The sequence below is a fragment of the Zootoca vivipara genome, chromosome 1 (genome assembly GCF_963506605.1).
Source record: "Zootoca vivipara chromosome 1, rZooViv1.1, whole genome shotgun sequence".
Classification (NCBI taxonomy): domain Eukaryota; kingdom Metazoa; phylum Chordata; class Lepidosauria; order Squamata; family Lacertidae; genus Zootoca; species Zootoca vivipara.
The window spans coordinates 77,934,025-77,948,802 of NC_083276.1; the positions used below are offsets into that span (position 1 = coordinate 77,934,025).

The 14,778-nt window shown below is 41.4% G+C and overlaps 1 protein-coding gene across 1 annotated transcript in view; it reads right to left on the bottom strand.

Moving 5' to 3' along the window:
• LOC118076093 (sodium/hydrogen exchanger 10-like) overlaps positions 1-14,778 on the bottom strand; it is a gene marked incomplete at its 3' end in the record, with an annotated part of 54,879 nt that overhangs the window by 20,963 nt on the left and 19,138 nt on the right. Inside the window, exons 9-14 of the mRNA XM_060279533.1 lie at positions 14,471-14,642; positions 11,136-11,217; positions 8,594-8,760; positions 4,342-4,482; positions 3,463-3,560; positions 2,008-2,127 (exon numbers count right to left, since the gene is read on the bottom strand). Coding sequence (XP_060135516.1) covers positions 2,008-2,127; positions 3,463-3,560; positions 4,342-4,482; positions 8,594-8,760; positions 11,136-11,217; positions 14,471-14,642 — 780 coding nt within the window. The remainder of the gene's footprint in view (positions 1-2,007; positions 2,128-3,462; positions 3,561-4,341; positions 4,483-8,593; positions 8,761-11,135; positions 11,218-14,470; positions 14,643-14,778) is intronic.

Sequence of the window (14,778 nt, forward strand, 5' to 3'; positions counted from 1 at the left end):
TTGAAGGCAGAGGAGTCAAGCCGGGGAGGGGGGATGCTTACTCGTGCCCCCACCCCGCCTTGCAACCCCCAGAGGACGGAAGCTGCTCGGGGGTTGCTACCTTCTGCCTACCCAACAGCCGCGCTCTGTGCACCCCCTTACTCCCCATAATTAAAGGACTGGGCGAGGGGTGGGGGGAAGGTTGCAAATTGAGGTGCCAGCCCTCTCAACACACACCAGACCTCCTCTAGCCCCCCATTCTCAGGCACTGCCTTAGGCATTCTTAGGCACTCTGGGGCTGATGGGATTTGTAGTTCAAAACAGCTGGAGGTCTCCAGGTTGGGGAAACTGTTTTTAGTCTATTGCAGGAATCTTTGGGGCAAAAAAGGGCCTGAACCCATGACCATTAGATTAAGAGTCCCATAGTTTACCGACTGAGCTATCCCCTTTTGAAAGTCGTAAAAAACATTCTTGCTATTGATAGTTATTGTTTTGACTTTTTGTGTTTTACAATCAAGAGTTGTATAAAGCAAATCATTTTTTAATTTGTCAGTCAAGCATGAGAATCTTAATCGTGGATTTGAGACCTATGTTAGGCAAAAGATTCCTGCCTTGTAGGGGGTTTGACTAGATGACCCTTGTGGTCCCTTCCAACTCTACAATTCTATGATTTTATTCAATAAATAGGGCTGTGATAAGGTATACCAGGAGCAATTTGCCTGCTTGGTGGTGTTGGAAGCCACCTTTGGGGGTTTTTCTTTGAGCTCAAAACCTTATACTGTAAATAATTGTGGAGTTGGAAGGGGTCCTGAGGGTTATCTAGTCCAACCCCCTGCAATGCAGGAATATGAAGCTGTCCCATATGGGGATCGAACCTGCAATGTTGGCATTCTCAGCACCACGCTGTAACCAACTGAGCTATGCATGCACCTTGTCTTCCAACAAAATATGCCCGGAGGCAGCTTGTGTTTGCAAAGTGGCAAGGCAGAGATGACTTTCTGCACATGCTCAGAAGTGTGCTTACTAGTTCCCAAGGGCTCAAATCAGGCCATCCTTGCTCCCTAATCCTTCAAGAATGAGCACAAATGCAAGGTCTCCCGCCTCCCTCAATCTCTTGCTGAACTCAGCCTTCCTCAATAGGAGCAGAGCCATAAGGATGGCTGAGCAATGTTCTCCGGCTTGCTAGGAAAACATCTGGGATTCTGGAGAGACATTTTGCAGAACGTTTCACTGCCACAAGCTCTGAGTCAGTGGAGGGAGCCGGCAAAAGGTCATAAATTTTGCAGAAGGAAAACGAAGTCTAGCCCAAAAGACAAAACAAAATGTACGCAGGGTTGGATTGGCCTGTTGGTCTCAAGCAGCAACACCAGGATTCCTAGGAGGGGGGTGCCTTCTGAAGAGAGGTGCAAACTTGTACGTGCTTGGGTTGCAGGCCAACCCCTCCGCCCTCCGCATTAGATAGGGAGAGAAAAGGACCGGCGCTGGGTTCTTTCGGTGCCCAGACATGGGCAGAGCCGGCACCGGAAGTCGCTTCTGTGCATGTCCAGACATGCATAGAAACGACTTCCGGTGCCGCACCGCTGGGTGAGTCTGTGATCCCTTATTTTTCAATGCTGAACTTGGCAGTTATGGCCTCTCTGGGCAGGATCATTTCTGGGGAAGCCAACTCCTCCCTTCCCTACACAGCTGACTTTGGCACTGATTTTTGAAAGCCTTAGCTCTCTGATTTTACTTGCTGATTTTGGAACTTGCTATTACTTGCTTTTGGTCCTTCAGAACTCTGCTTGTCATTTTGGGATTTGATTAACTGCCTGGAACTGCACTTCTCACCTCTGGAACAAGAGTTAGCTCTCCAAAGAACTGGAAACTTGATTCCTTGTGGCCAAACCCCAGCAAACCTCAACAACTATGCTCAATATTTTGATTACTAATCTTAGCAAATGAATGTGTATGTCTGTATAATTTTACTGTGTAAGCACGCTACCTTTTCTGTCAACCATATTTTAGCAAACATTAGTAAACACTAACTTTGGTGGCTTAAATGTTTCCTCATCCACGCTGTAAACCCAATCAGATAGCAATTTCTTCAACTTTACCAGCACTCCTTTGCTTTCCCAATAGGTCTTTACTTCATGAATATTCATAAACCTAAAATATTTAAGATAAGGTAATTGAGAAGAGAAGCTAACAATAAGAAAATAGTAAAATCCTAAAGATATCTCGACTTACATTATCACAGAGTGAATTTGAGAATACAGATATCAAGACAGCTGCTTCATAAAAAAAAAACATTAACAATGCAATCCTGAATGTTTCCTTAGAAGCCTGCTCTTCAGGAAAATTGATCAAGGTTGCTTACTAAACTTCACTTTAAAACAACAAAGATACAAAATCAGTGGAGCAGGAAAATAATGACCATACGAAGATAAGGTCAATGGCTGATCTAGTTCAGCATCCCGTTTTCACAAGGGTCAGCCAGTTGCATAGGATACCTGAAAAGAGGGACCTAATCCAATTTCACACCAAAAAGGGAAATCCATTAATTTTGCCCAAAATACACTCTTTTGCAAAGCAATGCGCTATAAGACAATGCATTTTTATGTTATTTCCTCCCTCCAGATATGCATTTTTATGCAAACTTAACCATAGCTTAACACATGGACAGTGTTCTCGAAGCTACGAACATGAGTTTGACCAAACTGTGGGAGGCAGTGGAAGACAGGAGTGCCTGGCGTGCTCTGGCTCTGGTCCATGGGGTCACGAAGAGTCGGACACAACTAAACTACTAAACAACAACCATAGCATATGTATTTTTGCACACATTACTTGATTAAAGTATACTGCATATTTGGAGAAGTGTAAATTTTGAAGGATGGTGGTGTTTCAGAAAGTTCAGGTCAGAAATTATAACTCAATCAAATATCTCTGTCATCCCTAGTTAGCACCAAGGAATCTCCCTCACAAGGAATGTTCCAGGCTCCCAAGAAACCACCATGATCAGACAGGCCCAATACAGCCCAAGAGAACAATCAATCTGTGCAGGCTCAGCAAGCCAGAGTGCTAAGTGGGCTAAGTGCTGCTAAGTGGGCAGTCATAACCACAGTCCTGCCCTTGGTTCAATGTGTGGCAATTACCACAGGACTCAGTCTCAGCTGCTCTAATAGAAATGCCAACCGGACCCCCATCTTGTCATAGTTGAGCTTCAGTTTACAAGGCATCATCCAGTTCTTTATTGAGTCCAGACACCAGAAAAGCACATCCACTGGACTCTCAGGCAATTTTCACTAAATGTTTTCCTATGTACTTAAGATCGCATTATTAGGTTATGAACTTGTGTTCTAAGGCCAGTGGTTCCCAAGCTGTGTTCCATGAACCATCAGTAGTGTGTGATCTTCATTCAGGTGGTTGGCGGGATGTTTGCAACAATAACATTAAAAATCATACAACACTTATCTTTTTCTGTCTTTAAAATACAGCACTTACTTTCCTTCAATATCAACATAGCTTTCTGCTGCACCTATTAATGTTTGGGCAGCATCTTGGTTCAGCATTCCACTGTTGTACTGCTTCTGATAACTGGCCTATATTTTGAAAAATAATAATGTATATACTGAATGAAATAACTTGCTTTCTTCAGCAACATGCATTATCTACCTACTGAACAACATAGCTATCTATCTGCCTCTGCATGCATGCTAATTAAACTGTTAATTAGCTCTATTAAAAAACATTGAGGTTACATGAAAGTTCTTTATGTAGTGCTTCACATTTTCCCCACATGCAACCTGTGGTCTTTCTGTTTGATTGTTTGTTTGTTTTAAGACAGCTGCCTTCCCCAGCGCTTCTAATATTGGAGAGCTTTAGCATACTCAGCAATCAAAAGTTTTGTGTCTTTTTTGTAGGAAATGTATACTTTTTGTGCATTCTGCACAAAACATTATTCCCACATGCAGATCATGACTTGATGCATTGTCAGATAGGAGTGTTTAGTTTATGCATTTCTCAGACTAGTCCATAACTGAAGAAGCACCTCTTCCTATTCCAGTCTGTTCATGCACTAATATTTTTGAAGGAAGCTAATCTCAATTTTCTATTTCCTAGGAATAAAGAGGTAGTTAAGACAGATAAAGAGAAGGATTTCTCTACCTTAATTATGTGGACACTTAATATTGTATTTTTCATAGCTATGGACCACACTAGAGACAATGTATTTTGAATTCACAGTAAAACATAGATCTTAAGATTCAAACGTTCTATAGAATTGGGACTTTTCATTCTGAACCACCATAAAATGCTCAATTATATTGTTAAGTAATTATAATCCTGAAATTACATCAATAAAAGGCCAATAAAAGTACGAACTATTTGTGCAGTTAAAAGACGTAATCTGGCTTCTTCCATTATGTCAGTAATTTGTTGAGCACTTCCTTCAAATGTAACATTGGCATTACATTCTGGACATCTAATTGATTTGATCAGTTGATCCATTTCTTCTGAATCTAACTGCACAAGTGGGGGATAAGAAAAACAGAATATACATTGATTGAAATCTCAATATTAAACCAAGGATAATATTAAATCAATTTTAAGACTCTAAACATTTTGGGTACAATCCAATGGAAGTTGAGCACTTTTATACTCTACTGTAGAGTCAACAATTTACAAAGTCTTCCGGCCAATCGTGCAGCAATGGTGGGCACTGTTTTCCTCAGCTGAGGAGAACGCAGTGCCTTCAAGGAAAGGGGGGACTGCTCCAGCGCAGCGGCCCCCCAGAAGAAACCCCAAATTGAGTGTTTTGGGGACGTGTATCCGGCAGACGCCAGAAGCGAGCTACCCCCTCCCTCGGTCTGCCTATTTTTTGGGTGACGACAGAGCAGGGGGTCTGGAGCTAACGTGGCACAGCGGAACAAAGCTACCCCAGAGGCACGAAGCTGCGACCCTGCCAGGCAACAGCGATCGGTACTTCAAAAAATAATAATTTTTTTTTAATTGGAACCTTAAAGACTGTGAATAATAATTGAAATTAGAAAAAAAATCTGGTCACGGGAGGAGATTTAAAAAGGAAGCACGGGAGGAGATTTAAAAAGGAAGCCGGTCTCCCCCTATTGAGAGATCTGAGATGCAGTTAACTTGCCTATTGCCGGAACAAGTGAAAGGAACTTATTAATTATCAAAGAGCGGACTTTAAACCCTCCCCCTGAGGCAGTGTAAAGGGGAGAAGGGCTAAATTTATTAAAATCCCTGTAAGAACTTTTTAATTTGGACGGGGGGGGGGGAAACCCCTAGAAACTGGATTCGGGTCCCTGGATGGATTAGCGAGCCGCTATTGTGACATCACAATAAGAAGGAATTTGTTTACCTCTTTGAGGCTGAGAACTGTTAATTTTGAAGAGAGCGCAAAATATAAGGCTGTGGACAAGAAGTTTGACATATGCTCTTTTTATGAATGGACACATGATTTTTTAAGACATGAAGAAAAATTAAAAATGAGATTAATAACCAGATCGGACATAAAATTGGTTTTGAAATACGAATTGCACTGTCTCCTGCTTGGTAATCTGCTCTTTCCCCATGAAATCTGAGACGACCAGGATGTCTGTAGTCATTACATCATCTGAGTCATCTGAGTCCTTGGACTTTCAGAAAGAACTTTTGGAACAGCTTTTGGATCATAAAAATGATTTGAAGCAAAATAATATACTGATACGTGAAATGAGTGAGAGAATTCACAATTATAAGGGAAGTGAAAAAGGATTAATTCCCAACAGAGAATGAAGAGAAGCAAAATGAACAATTATCAGTCATGGACAATGCAACTGAATTTAAAGAAGAGGAAGATGCATGGATTATTGTTCCCCCAGTGAGAGGGGGGGGGATCAGGACACCTGTTTGATTCAAGGGGTCCTCACAGAAGAACCAGTATGGAACAATGTCCTCCCAGTGAGAGAGGGAGGGCAGGATCCATACTGGGGCCAGAATTTAGAGGGGGGAAACTGAGATAGGGCTGGAAAGTGGAAATATAACTGGATGGTTTTGTGCTACAATATTTAAAGAATTGGGGAGGCAGCAGGGGAGGATTAAGGAAGAATGGTGGGTAGGATGGGACAGAGTGGGAGTGGGATGAGGGGTATTAATAGATGTAATTTTTATTGATGGATTTGAATGGTCCAAAACTGGAATGACTTATGGAACTCGCTGAAACATTTGGGAGACCCTGAGCCCAGGGGAAGGGGGGCTGTATTAGTCGTAAGTGTTAAATGTTATTAAGAATTATTATTTGAACTTATGGGAAATCTTTGGTAATAAAATTTAGGCTAAAGGGAGAAATAGAAGATTGAAGGATGGGAAATAAATTCTTGATTGGGATTAATTGATTAATTAATGGTGGAATATAGTTGATGTTTCTAGAATAGAATAATAGACAGATAATGATAAAAGGTATTAGATTGAATTAAGATATAAGATGGAAATTGCTTAAATGGAATTCTAAAATGGACCAAGTGAGAGGGGAATTGAGGAAGTCAACAATGTTAAGTAAAAATGTAACAAATGATATTTGTCTTTTTATGTTTTATTTTTATTTATTTTTGTGTGTGTGTTTTTGCTTTTGTAATGTTGTTTTTGTATTTTGGCAATATTGGAAAACGAATAAAAATTATTTGGGGAAAAAAACAATTTACAAAGTCTTGCTGCAGCATTCACACACAAAAATCCTGTCTTATCTACCCCACTCATGGTGTTGCCTGAAGTCACTGATTCACACTACTGTGGCAGGGCCAGTTTTGTTTAAATCACACACAGGAGTCATGGGAGCCAACTCTAGGGGGCCATAGGTGCCTGGACACTCACAATAATATACCGCATTTTTCCGTCTATAAGACGCCCCCATGTATAAGACGCCCCCTATTTTGGGGGACACAGATTTTAGAAAGTGGGGAGAGATGGCCCCATGTATAAGGACACTCCCTAATTTCTGACATTATTTTTAAGAGGAAAACCTTAGTCTGATACACGGACTATATATACTGATATACGGTAATTGTGGGGGCAGTGCACCCACAAAGTCAATGAGAAAAGCCGGCAGGTGGCAGCGGCACTGCCTCCGAAAATCAGTTCAGCTCTGCCCTCTGCAGCCAGCCACTGAGGCACCCTTCACACATCTGCATTGCGGCAACGGGCACCCACAATCCTGAGGGCAAGATTGCACCCCAGACAGGAGCTAAAAGAATGGGCTTAACTTTGGCTTCATTGCATCCCAGAATATGTCAGTATGGTGAGGAAACGCATCAGTCTCCTCACACATGATTCTGCCTATCCACTCAGATTGTTTGGAGACAACTTTTCCACATCATCAGAAGTGCAGCTGGTTGGGATGTGAAGGAATTTCTGCAGTGGTGTCCAGCCTGTGAAAGTCCCTGACCCAGAAGATCTGTTGGCTCCATCCTTAATAGAGTTTATAAACCAGGTGAAAATGTTTTTATTCCAGCACCCCTATGGCTTAGTTAAGCGTTTATGCTGCCCCTGACTTATTGGAAAGTTTTGTTCTGCTATCTCATGTACTTTTTTTAAAAAAAAAGCCAAACACCTTTACTATTACAGTGGTACCTCTAGATGCGGACACGATCTGTTCCGGGTGTCGTTTGCACCCCAAAAAGTCCACAACTAGCGCGGCGCTTCTGCGCAGAGCGCGATAGAACACTTCTGCACATGTGCAAAGCACACAGAATGCTTCTGCGCATGTTCAAAGCGCGCAGAATGCTTCTGGGTTTGCCACGTTCGCAAGCCGAAAAGACGCAACATGAACCTAACGCAACATGAGGTATGACTGTATTATTGCTTTCTGATCTTGCTTATCCAGACTGCTTTCTCTGACCTTCCATTACTCAAACCTGACCTATGCTTGACCAGGCTCTGCTTCTTGGATATGGAATGGGTGCAGGCACCTTCTAGCTTAACCTTCAAACATTTGCTGAAACCTTTTCTTTGCTGCCAGGCTTATGCAGATAATTGATGAAAAACATTTTCCTTAATAGTCAGCTGGTGATCTACTTCCATTTTATGTAGTTTTTATTGTGTTACAATTATTATGAGCCACTTTGATATTTACAGAAAATTGCAGTTTACAAATATGTTTACAAATAAATAAATGTTCAAGTGGACTCTGTTCCTAACACAAATCCCCACTAGGCTAGATATCTGTTTCTCAGCTGAGACCCTTACCTAGGGAAAAACAAGAACTAAGACAAGCAATGAAAGGTTCCTCAAAATTTGTAGTCCTTGGAAGTATTTAGTCCAGCACCTTCTATGTCTCAGTCCTTGCTGTCAGATGAATAATTTGAACTCAGGTTGCTGCTTCTGCCAAATTCTTTTAACAAAGACATAGCAGGTGAATTGCATGGCTAAGCATGACCTGAGGTTGGCTCAACAAGTGTCATAGCCCCGTCTCTTCCTTTTGAAGAGCAGGGCAGGCACAAGCCTTAGCATGGCAAATGATAGGTGGCTCTGTTCTGGGCAAGCAAACGGACAAGTGAGCTCAGGCTATGAGCCCACTTTGCATTTGGTTTTACACACTTTCTAAGTTATGTTTATTTAACACTAACTGAAAGATACTCACTTTATAAGGATAATCTATTTTAATTGCTTCTTCAGCCATTGTCCAGTTTGCATCAGCCAAAAATCTATCAAGTTTCAGCATTGCAAATGCATTGGCTTCCATTTGTCTGATTCGCTGAACAGCGTTATGCATTGCCATACGTTTTGGAAGAGTAATATTACAAAGGCCTATAGAAACAGAAAAGTAATTCAATGGTCATAGTAAGATTTACAAGAGAGCAGCAAAGGTCTATGACAGCAGACTTGGACATTTTTATTTGAAGGGTGGGGTATATACATAAAGACATAACGACAATTTCAGGAAAAGCATATGGATAATGGCAGAGGTATTCTTCATAAGGTCTTACCAAAGGCCATGACAGGCAATTTGCCACTTTAATGAGGAAAGGTGTAGTTGCCCATGAAACCACATGCATGGCAAACTGTCCCTGTGCATCTATAGAATAGCACTGGAACACATGATGCTCTCTCACATGCACTTTCAGTTCTAAAGATCTTTAACACTAGAAAGGACAAAAGCCCCAGTGCTGTTTCACATTAAGAAGTGCTATGGAGGATAGTGTGAAACTCTTATCATTTATAGCCTTCATCTAATTTGATTCATGAGTGCTTGAGCTATGCTGCAAGTCTGAGGTTGCATCATTCCAAAAGAGAACATATACCTACAATTGAAAGCAACTCTCACAAAGGTACAGTTGCCTCTGTACCTTTGATTTAGAGATCCAGATTACTGAGCAGAAAATCATGTTCCCCCACAGACATGCATTTGCTAGAAGTATCGTGTAGGAAACATACTATTCTGATTCACATATCTTGCAGGTGAACTATCAAATTCTTTAGGATGTATCCATGTTATTGATAGAATTAATTTGGTCTTATCTTTAAGTTAATACTATAAACTTATTCAGTGAAGTAGTTATGGACACTTCTGAAAGCTAATGTGTGTTGGATGCTGGAGAGTCACATGAACTGTACTTCAATATTGGAAGTCTAAACTTTTGCCAACTACAGAACACTGAATTTTAGATTTATCCTATCAACAAAATAGATCTCATAGTCCAGTATAATATTCAAACTCTGCAATGGAGAGAAAAACAGAAACTAAACCTGTCCATCATTTTCATTAGCAATAACTAAGGATACAAGATAAATACAAGAACTGCTCCAGTTATGTACCCAATCTCCAAGTAGCAAGAGACTCCAGGGGTTCCAGCGCTTACCCAGGGTTCGGCTTCCTTGGAATTAAGGTCAATGGAGGCTGTGTTGCCTTTAAGATATATGGTTTTGTTTACACATACAGTATAAACAACCTAAGCTTAGGATGGATGGGCTCACAGCAGTAACATCTCAACAGATCTTGCTTCCCCATTAGAATTCTATGGAAGCCCCAAACCACAGCTCTTGGGTCCAGCACAGAGCACACATGCTGCTGTTTCTCCAACTTCCAGCTTCAGCCCAAACTCTCACACAGCCTCCTGCCCCCCCCCCCCAAACCTATTGTTCTCCATCCTAGGATGGCATGGCATCCAGTCAGTTGAGGTGGGGGAAGTGTCACCTGTTTATCTCTATGGCAAAAGAATGCATCCCTCATTCTGATGATGGGGTGCTTAGCTGAGTAGCAAAGGCAATTACCATGTCAAAGGGCCTGGTTACAGGTAGGTAGCCGTGTTGGTCTGGGTCGAAGTAAAATAAAAAAATTCCTTCAGTAGCACCTTAAAGACCAACTAAGTTTTTGTTTTGGTATGAGCTATCTGAAGAAGTGTGCATGCACACGAAAGCTCATACCAAAACAAAAACTTAGTTGGTCTTTAAGGTGCTACTGAAGGAATTTTTTTATTTTACAAAGGGCCTGGTATGACTGATTCATCAAGTTTCCTCATATAGATTCTAGCCTCATATATACAGGATCACGGGTTTTGAAGGAACCCACAGGTATCATCCAGAATGCCCCCTCCCAACCCTATAACAATATTATCGTGATTTCAGTCAAAATGTCTGATAAGATAAACTGGATGCAGAGTACGCACTTTCCCTCTCTCCCAATCTACCAATTTCTTTTGCCTCCTTCCTTCCCATTCTTTCTTTTCCTTCCCTCATACTCAGCCAGCCACTGTCCATTTTCTCTTTTTTATTTTTCTCCCCTCCAAATTAGCATTTAACCAACTAGTGCTCCCACTCATGCCTATACACATGTGGACAGACACCTGGTGCTGACATTGATACAGCAAAGAGACTACAGCATGGCTGGGGAATAGAACCCTACCTCATCAGGGCTCCCAGTTGTGAGGAAGGCTGAAAGACTGTGCATCTGAACATGCTTACAAGCCCCCTTCTCAGCATCCAAGAGGGCCAGGGATGGAATGGGCATGTTCAGTGAGCACAAGGAAATTGGGAGTGGGGTCAACATGCAGAAAACTGGTCTTCCTATCCCGTTTAAATCATTTTTTTAAAAAAAATGCTTAAATAGGGTTGAAGTTGAAGTATGAATAAAGCACATTAATTTTTATTTTAATAAAGAAAGGAAGAAATGTTGAGATTATTACCTAGTGTTGTAACCAGACTTCTCACAGTAGTAGAATTAATCATCAAGGTCAACATAGATGCGGTTCCTGAATGCAGTAATAACTGAAACACAAAAGATTTGAGCAATTAGCATCTCTATCATAACTAGTAAAAGCAGCAATATAACATTACATTTTATAGCATTTTATAATACTTTAGTCTGCTTTGGGAGTTCAGCACAGAACAATGGAAAGAAGCCGGAACTACACATTACAATATCACCTAATATGGCAAAAACCTGATGGCAGGAAAGTCAGCTGTTGCACTGGGGTCAAAATAGTGTAAGCACCAGGGGGGGGGGTGCTCTATCCCAATGCTACTCTTTGGATATGACCCTGCCGGAGCATTGTCATCGCAATACACTGCCACTGATACCTATCCTGCAGAGTCGGTTCAGAAGGATATCGTGATCAATGGTATTGAAGACTGCCAAGAGATCAACCAGAATTAGCAGAGTCGCATTCCCTACCTATAAAAGTCATCCATAAGGTCAGTAAGGCTCATTCAGTCCCAAATCCAGGCCTGAACCCAGACTGTCAAAGATTAGATATTTAGTCTCATTCAGGATTGTCTGCAGTTGTTCTGCCAGAACAGTCTCAGTCACTTTCCCAAGAAAGGAAGTATAGTGGTACCTTGGTTTACAACCATAATCTGTTCTGGAGATCCGGTTGTAAACCAAAATAGGTTGTAACCCAAGGTGCTCTTTCGCCAATGGGGCCTCCCAAAAAATGGGTTGTTATCCAAAAAAAGGGACACGCACCTCCGGGTTTGACATGGTTGTAATCCAAAGCGGTTGCAAACCAAGATACCACTGTATTTGCAATTGAGCAAAACTTGCCACAACCCATTCAGTCCAGGGCTGACCTTTTCAATAGCAGTCATTCTACTGCCTGCAGAATGGTCAAGCACTGACCCCACATACCACTTTTCCACTGCAAATTGCACTCTCCCACTTGGCAGAGAAGTAATGCCTACTGGAATTTTAAGTACCTTTGGAATCTATTTTGTTCTTTTAAAAATGCTTACGGTATTTTTACTTATATTTTTTTCTCTGTTTAAAAGTTCCAGCCATTGCATCTGATTTGGTTTCAGAGCCCAGACTTCAAGCCCATGCAGAACCATGAAGCTTAATGTGTGGCACTGAACATTTCTTACCATAACCACTCTGACAGAGTTATTGAAAGAAAAAGCAAATCATCTATATCAGCCCTAAACAACTCAGGAAAAGAGCAGGATACAAAAGTATGATGAGACCCTACAAATGTTTAATCAGAAGTAAGCTGACTGCGTTCAATGCATCTTAATGTTCTCAGCTTACAGTGAGGCAATACTACAGCTTGAACTTCCAGAATATATTTTAAGGTGTTCTATCTGACATTTGTCAAATATGATCTACAGCAGCTGTTGTCAAACTTTCTACTTTTAGGGACCACTTGAGAGGGCTGGAAAATACCGAGGCCCTTCAATAACAAAATAGTGGTGGGTGCAAGGCAGACCAAGTCACAAAATGTCAACGCGGGGGCGAAGCAGTCACAAAATGATGACATGAGATTTCATGATCTACAGGTTATGTTTTGTGCACTTCAGAGCACCTATCCCCCTCCCTAGCAGTAAAAATGCAAGTAATAGTAAATGAAATGATTCACAAGTTGCTGGCCTTTCATGACAGCCCAAATCAGCTGCCTCAGGAGGCCTCACTATACATAGTGGTTGGGCACCCTATACCCATTTTAAAGGATGGTTTTGATTTAAAGCACAACACTGGGGATTCCATCCCAGTTTTTCTGTATTGGGCATTGCAGGAGTGGGCAACCTTTTTGCTCCCAAGGGCCAATGCACTCAGGGGCCATGTGCCATTGGGCACGTCTGGACACACTTGGTGTATCACACACACATATTCACTCACTCATTCTCTCTCACACACATCACCTTGGTTTCCTTGGCCGGGGGTGGGGCAGCACCAACCCTGTTCTAACGAAGCAGCATAGCTGTCAAGTTTTCCCTTTTCTCGTGAGGAAGCCTATTCAACATAAGGGAATTTCCCTTTTTTTAAAAAGGGAGAACTTGACAGCTATGCCAGAGATCAAGTGCTGGAACACAATACCTATTTCAGTCCCACTACCTCCTTATTTTTCAAAAATGGTATGTTTACTGTGTGTTAATTTTATTTTATTGTTAGGTAACTGGGAGGTTTGATGTTAGGCAAAAAAGGAAGGTAAGTACAGTACTTTTCATGCTCAACTTTTTGATTGCAAGGAGGCACTTAACCTGCCATGTAAAATATATATGTATATTAGGAAAGTCACAAAAGGCACTGTTGTGGACAGACAAAGTTGTATCAAATCCAGTGATGCCAGAAGCACATCATTGTACTCCTTCAATCACATTCCAGATACTAACCATTTCTACAGGCACACTAACTGTGCTAAGGGGACTTTCCTAACAAGAAAATACTGAGTTTTAAGTTCTAGAAAGTTAGATTTTGCAACAGGCCACAAACTGCAAGGGGGAAATGGAAAGAATATTACGCAATCTTTCAGCATGCTTAGGGAATCTCAGGCCCAGGGGTTGAATGCGCCCCTCCTACTCGGTTCTCAAGACTAGGGCATACCCTTTTGTCAGGCCACACTCCTCATGGACCCTGCTCTTCACCCTCAAGAGCTTTCGCCAACCCCTGCAAATCTGTGGTTTCCCACAGGCATTTAAGGGTTTCCCACCCGCATCTGGGTGGTCACTATGGGAACAAGATGCTGGACCAGATGAGTCACTGACCTGATCCAGCAGGCCTTTCTTATGTTCAAGTGACTGGCTAAAATGTGTCCTTGAACTGTGAAAATGCCTTTTGCTCATCTAGATGGAGGATAGAGGTGCATGTGTGTGCAGAAACATCTGATTTTTGTCTGGCATGTAGGTAAGAGTACAAAGGGAAGAGTCATATCTATTGCTCAGCCCACTTTCATCTCTGCCCCTACCTACCATAGACATGCAAACCCTAGAAGATTGTACCGGTACTTTAGGCTGAAAAATGTTCCCGACTGCTGTGTTAAAGACAGATTAGCAATTATATGTATTAGATGTTAATCTCTTTTCAATGCAAACAATTGCATGTTTCTTTCTTTGGAAATTTCAGAATTATACTTTCTGTAATATATTGTGCATACCTTTAATGGAAAAATTAATGGCATACCTACATTCCCAATATCTGTACAAGTACATAAACTGAAAATATGGCTTCAGAAATAAACACATCTTTCTATATAGATTTTCAAGCAGGCTTCTAGTACAAATTAATGCTTTCCAAAAATAATGATCTTACTTTGGTCGGAAACTCATTTGAAGATTTCCTTTCTGTTTGGCTAATTCCAAGAGCCATGTTCAAAGTGAAGGTGCCCCTCATTCCGCTCCAAATCAAAACAGCTCCCCAACGCCAATTAAATCCATAGCCAAGACGACTCAAAAAGGGGCTCAACACAAAAACAACCAAAGCCCTAAATAAAATAAAAATAAATGCAAAAATGCATTTAAATCTTAAAACACTATGTTAACAAACTAAGCAAACATTTAAGAAAGCATACCCTGGTTAAACAACAGATCATGGGCTTAGCCAAGGGGGTACAGGTTTCC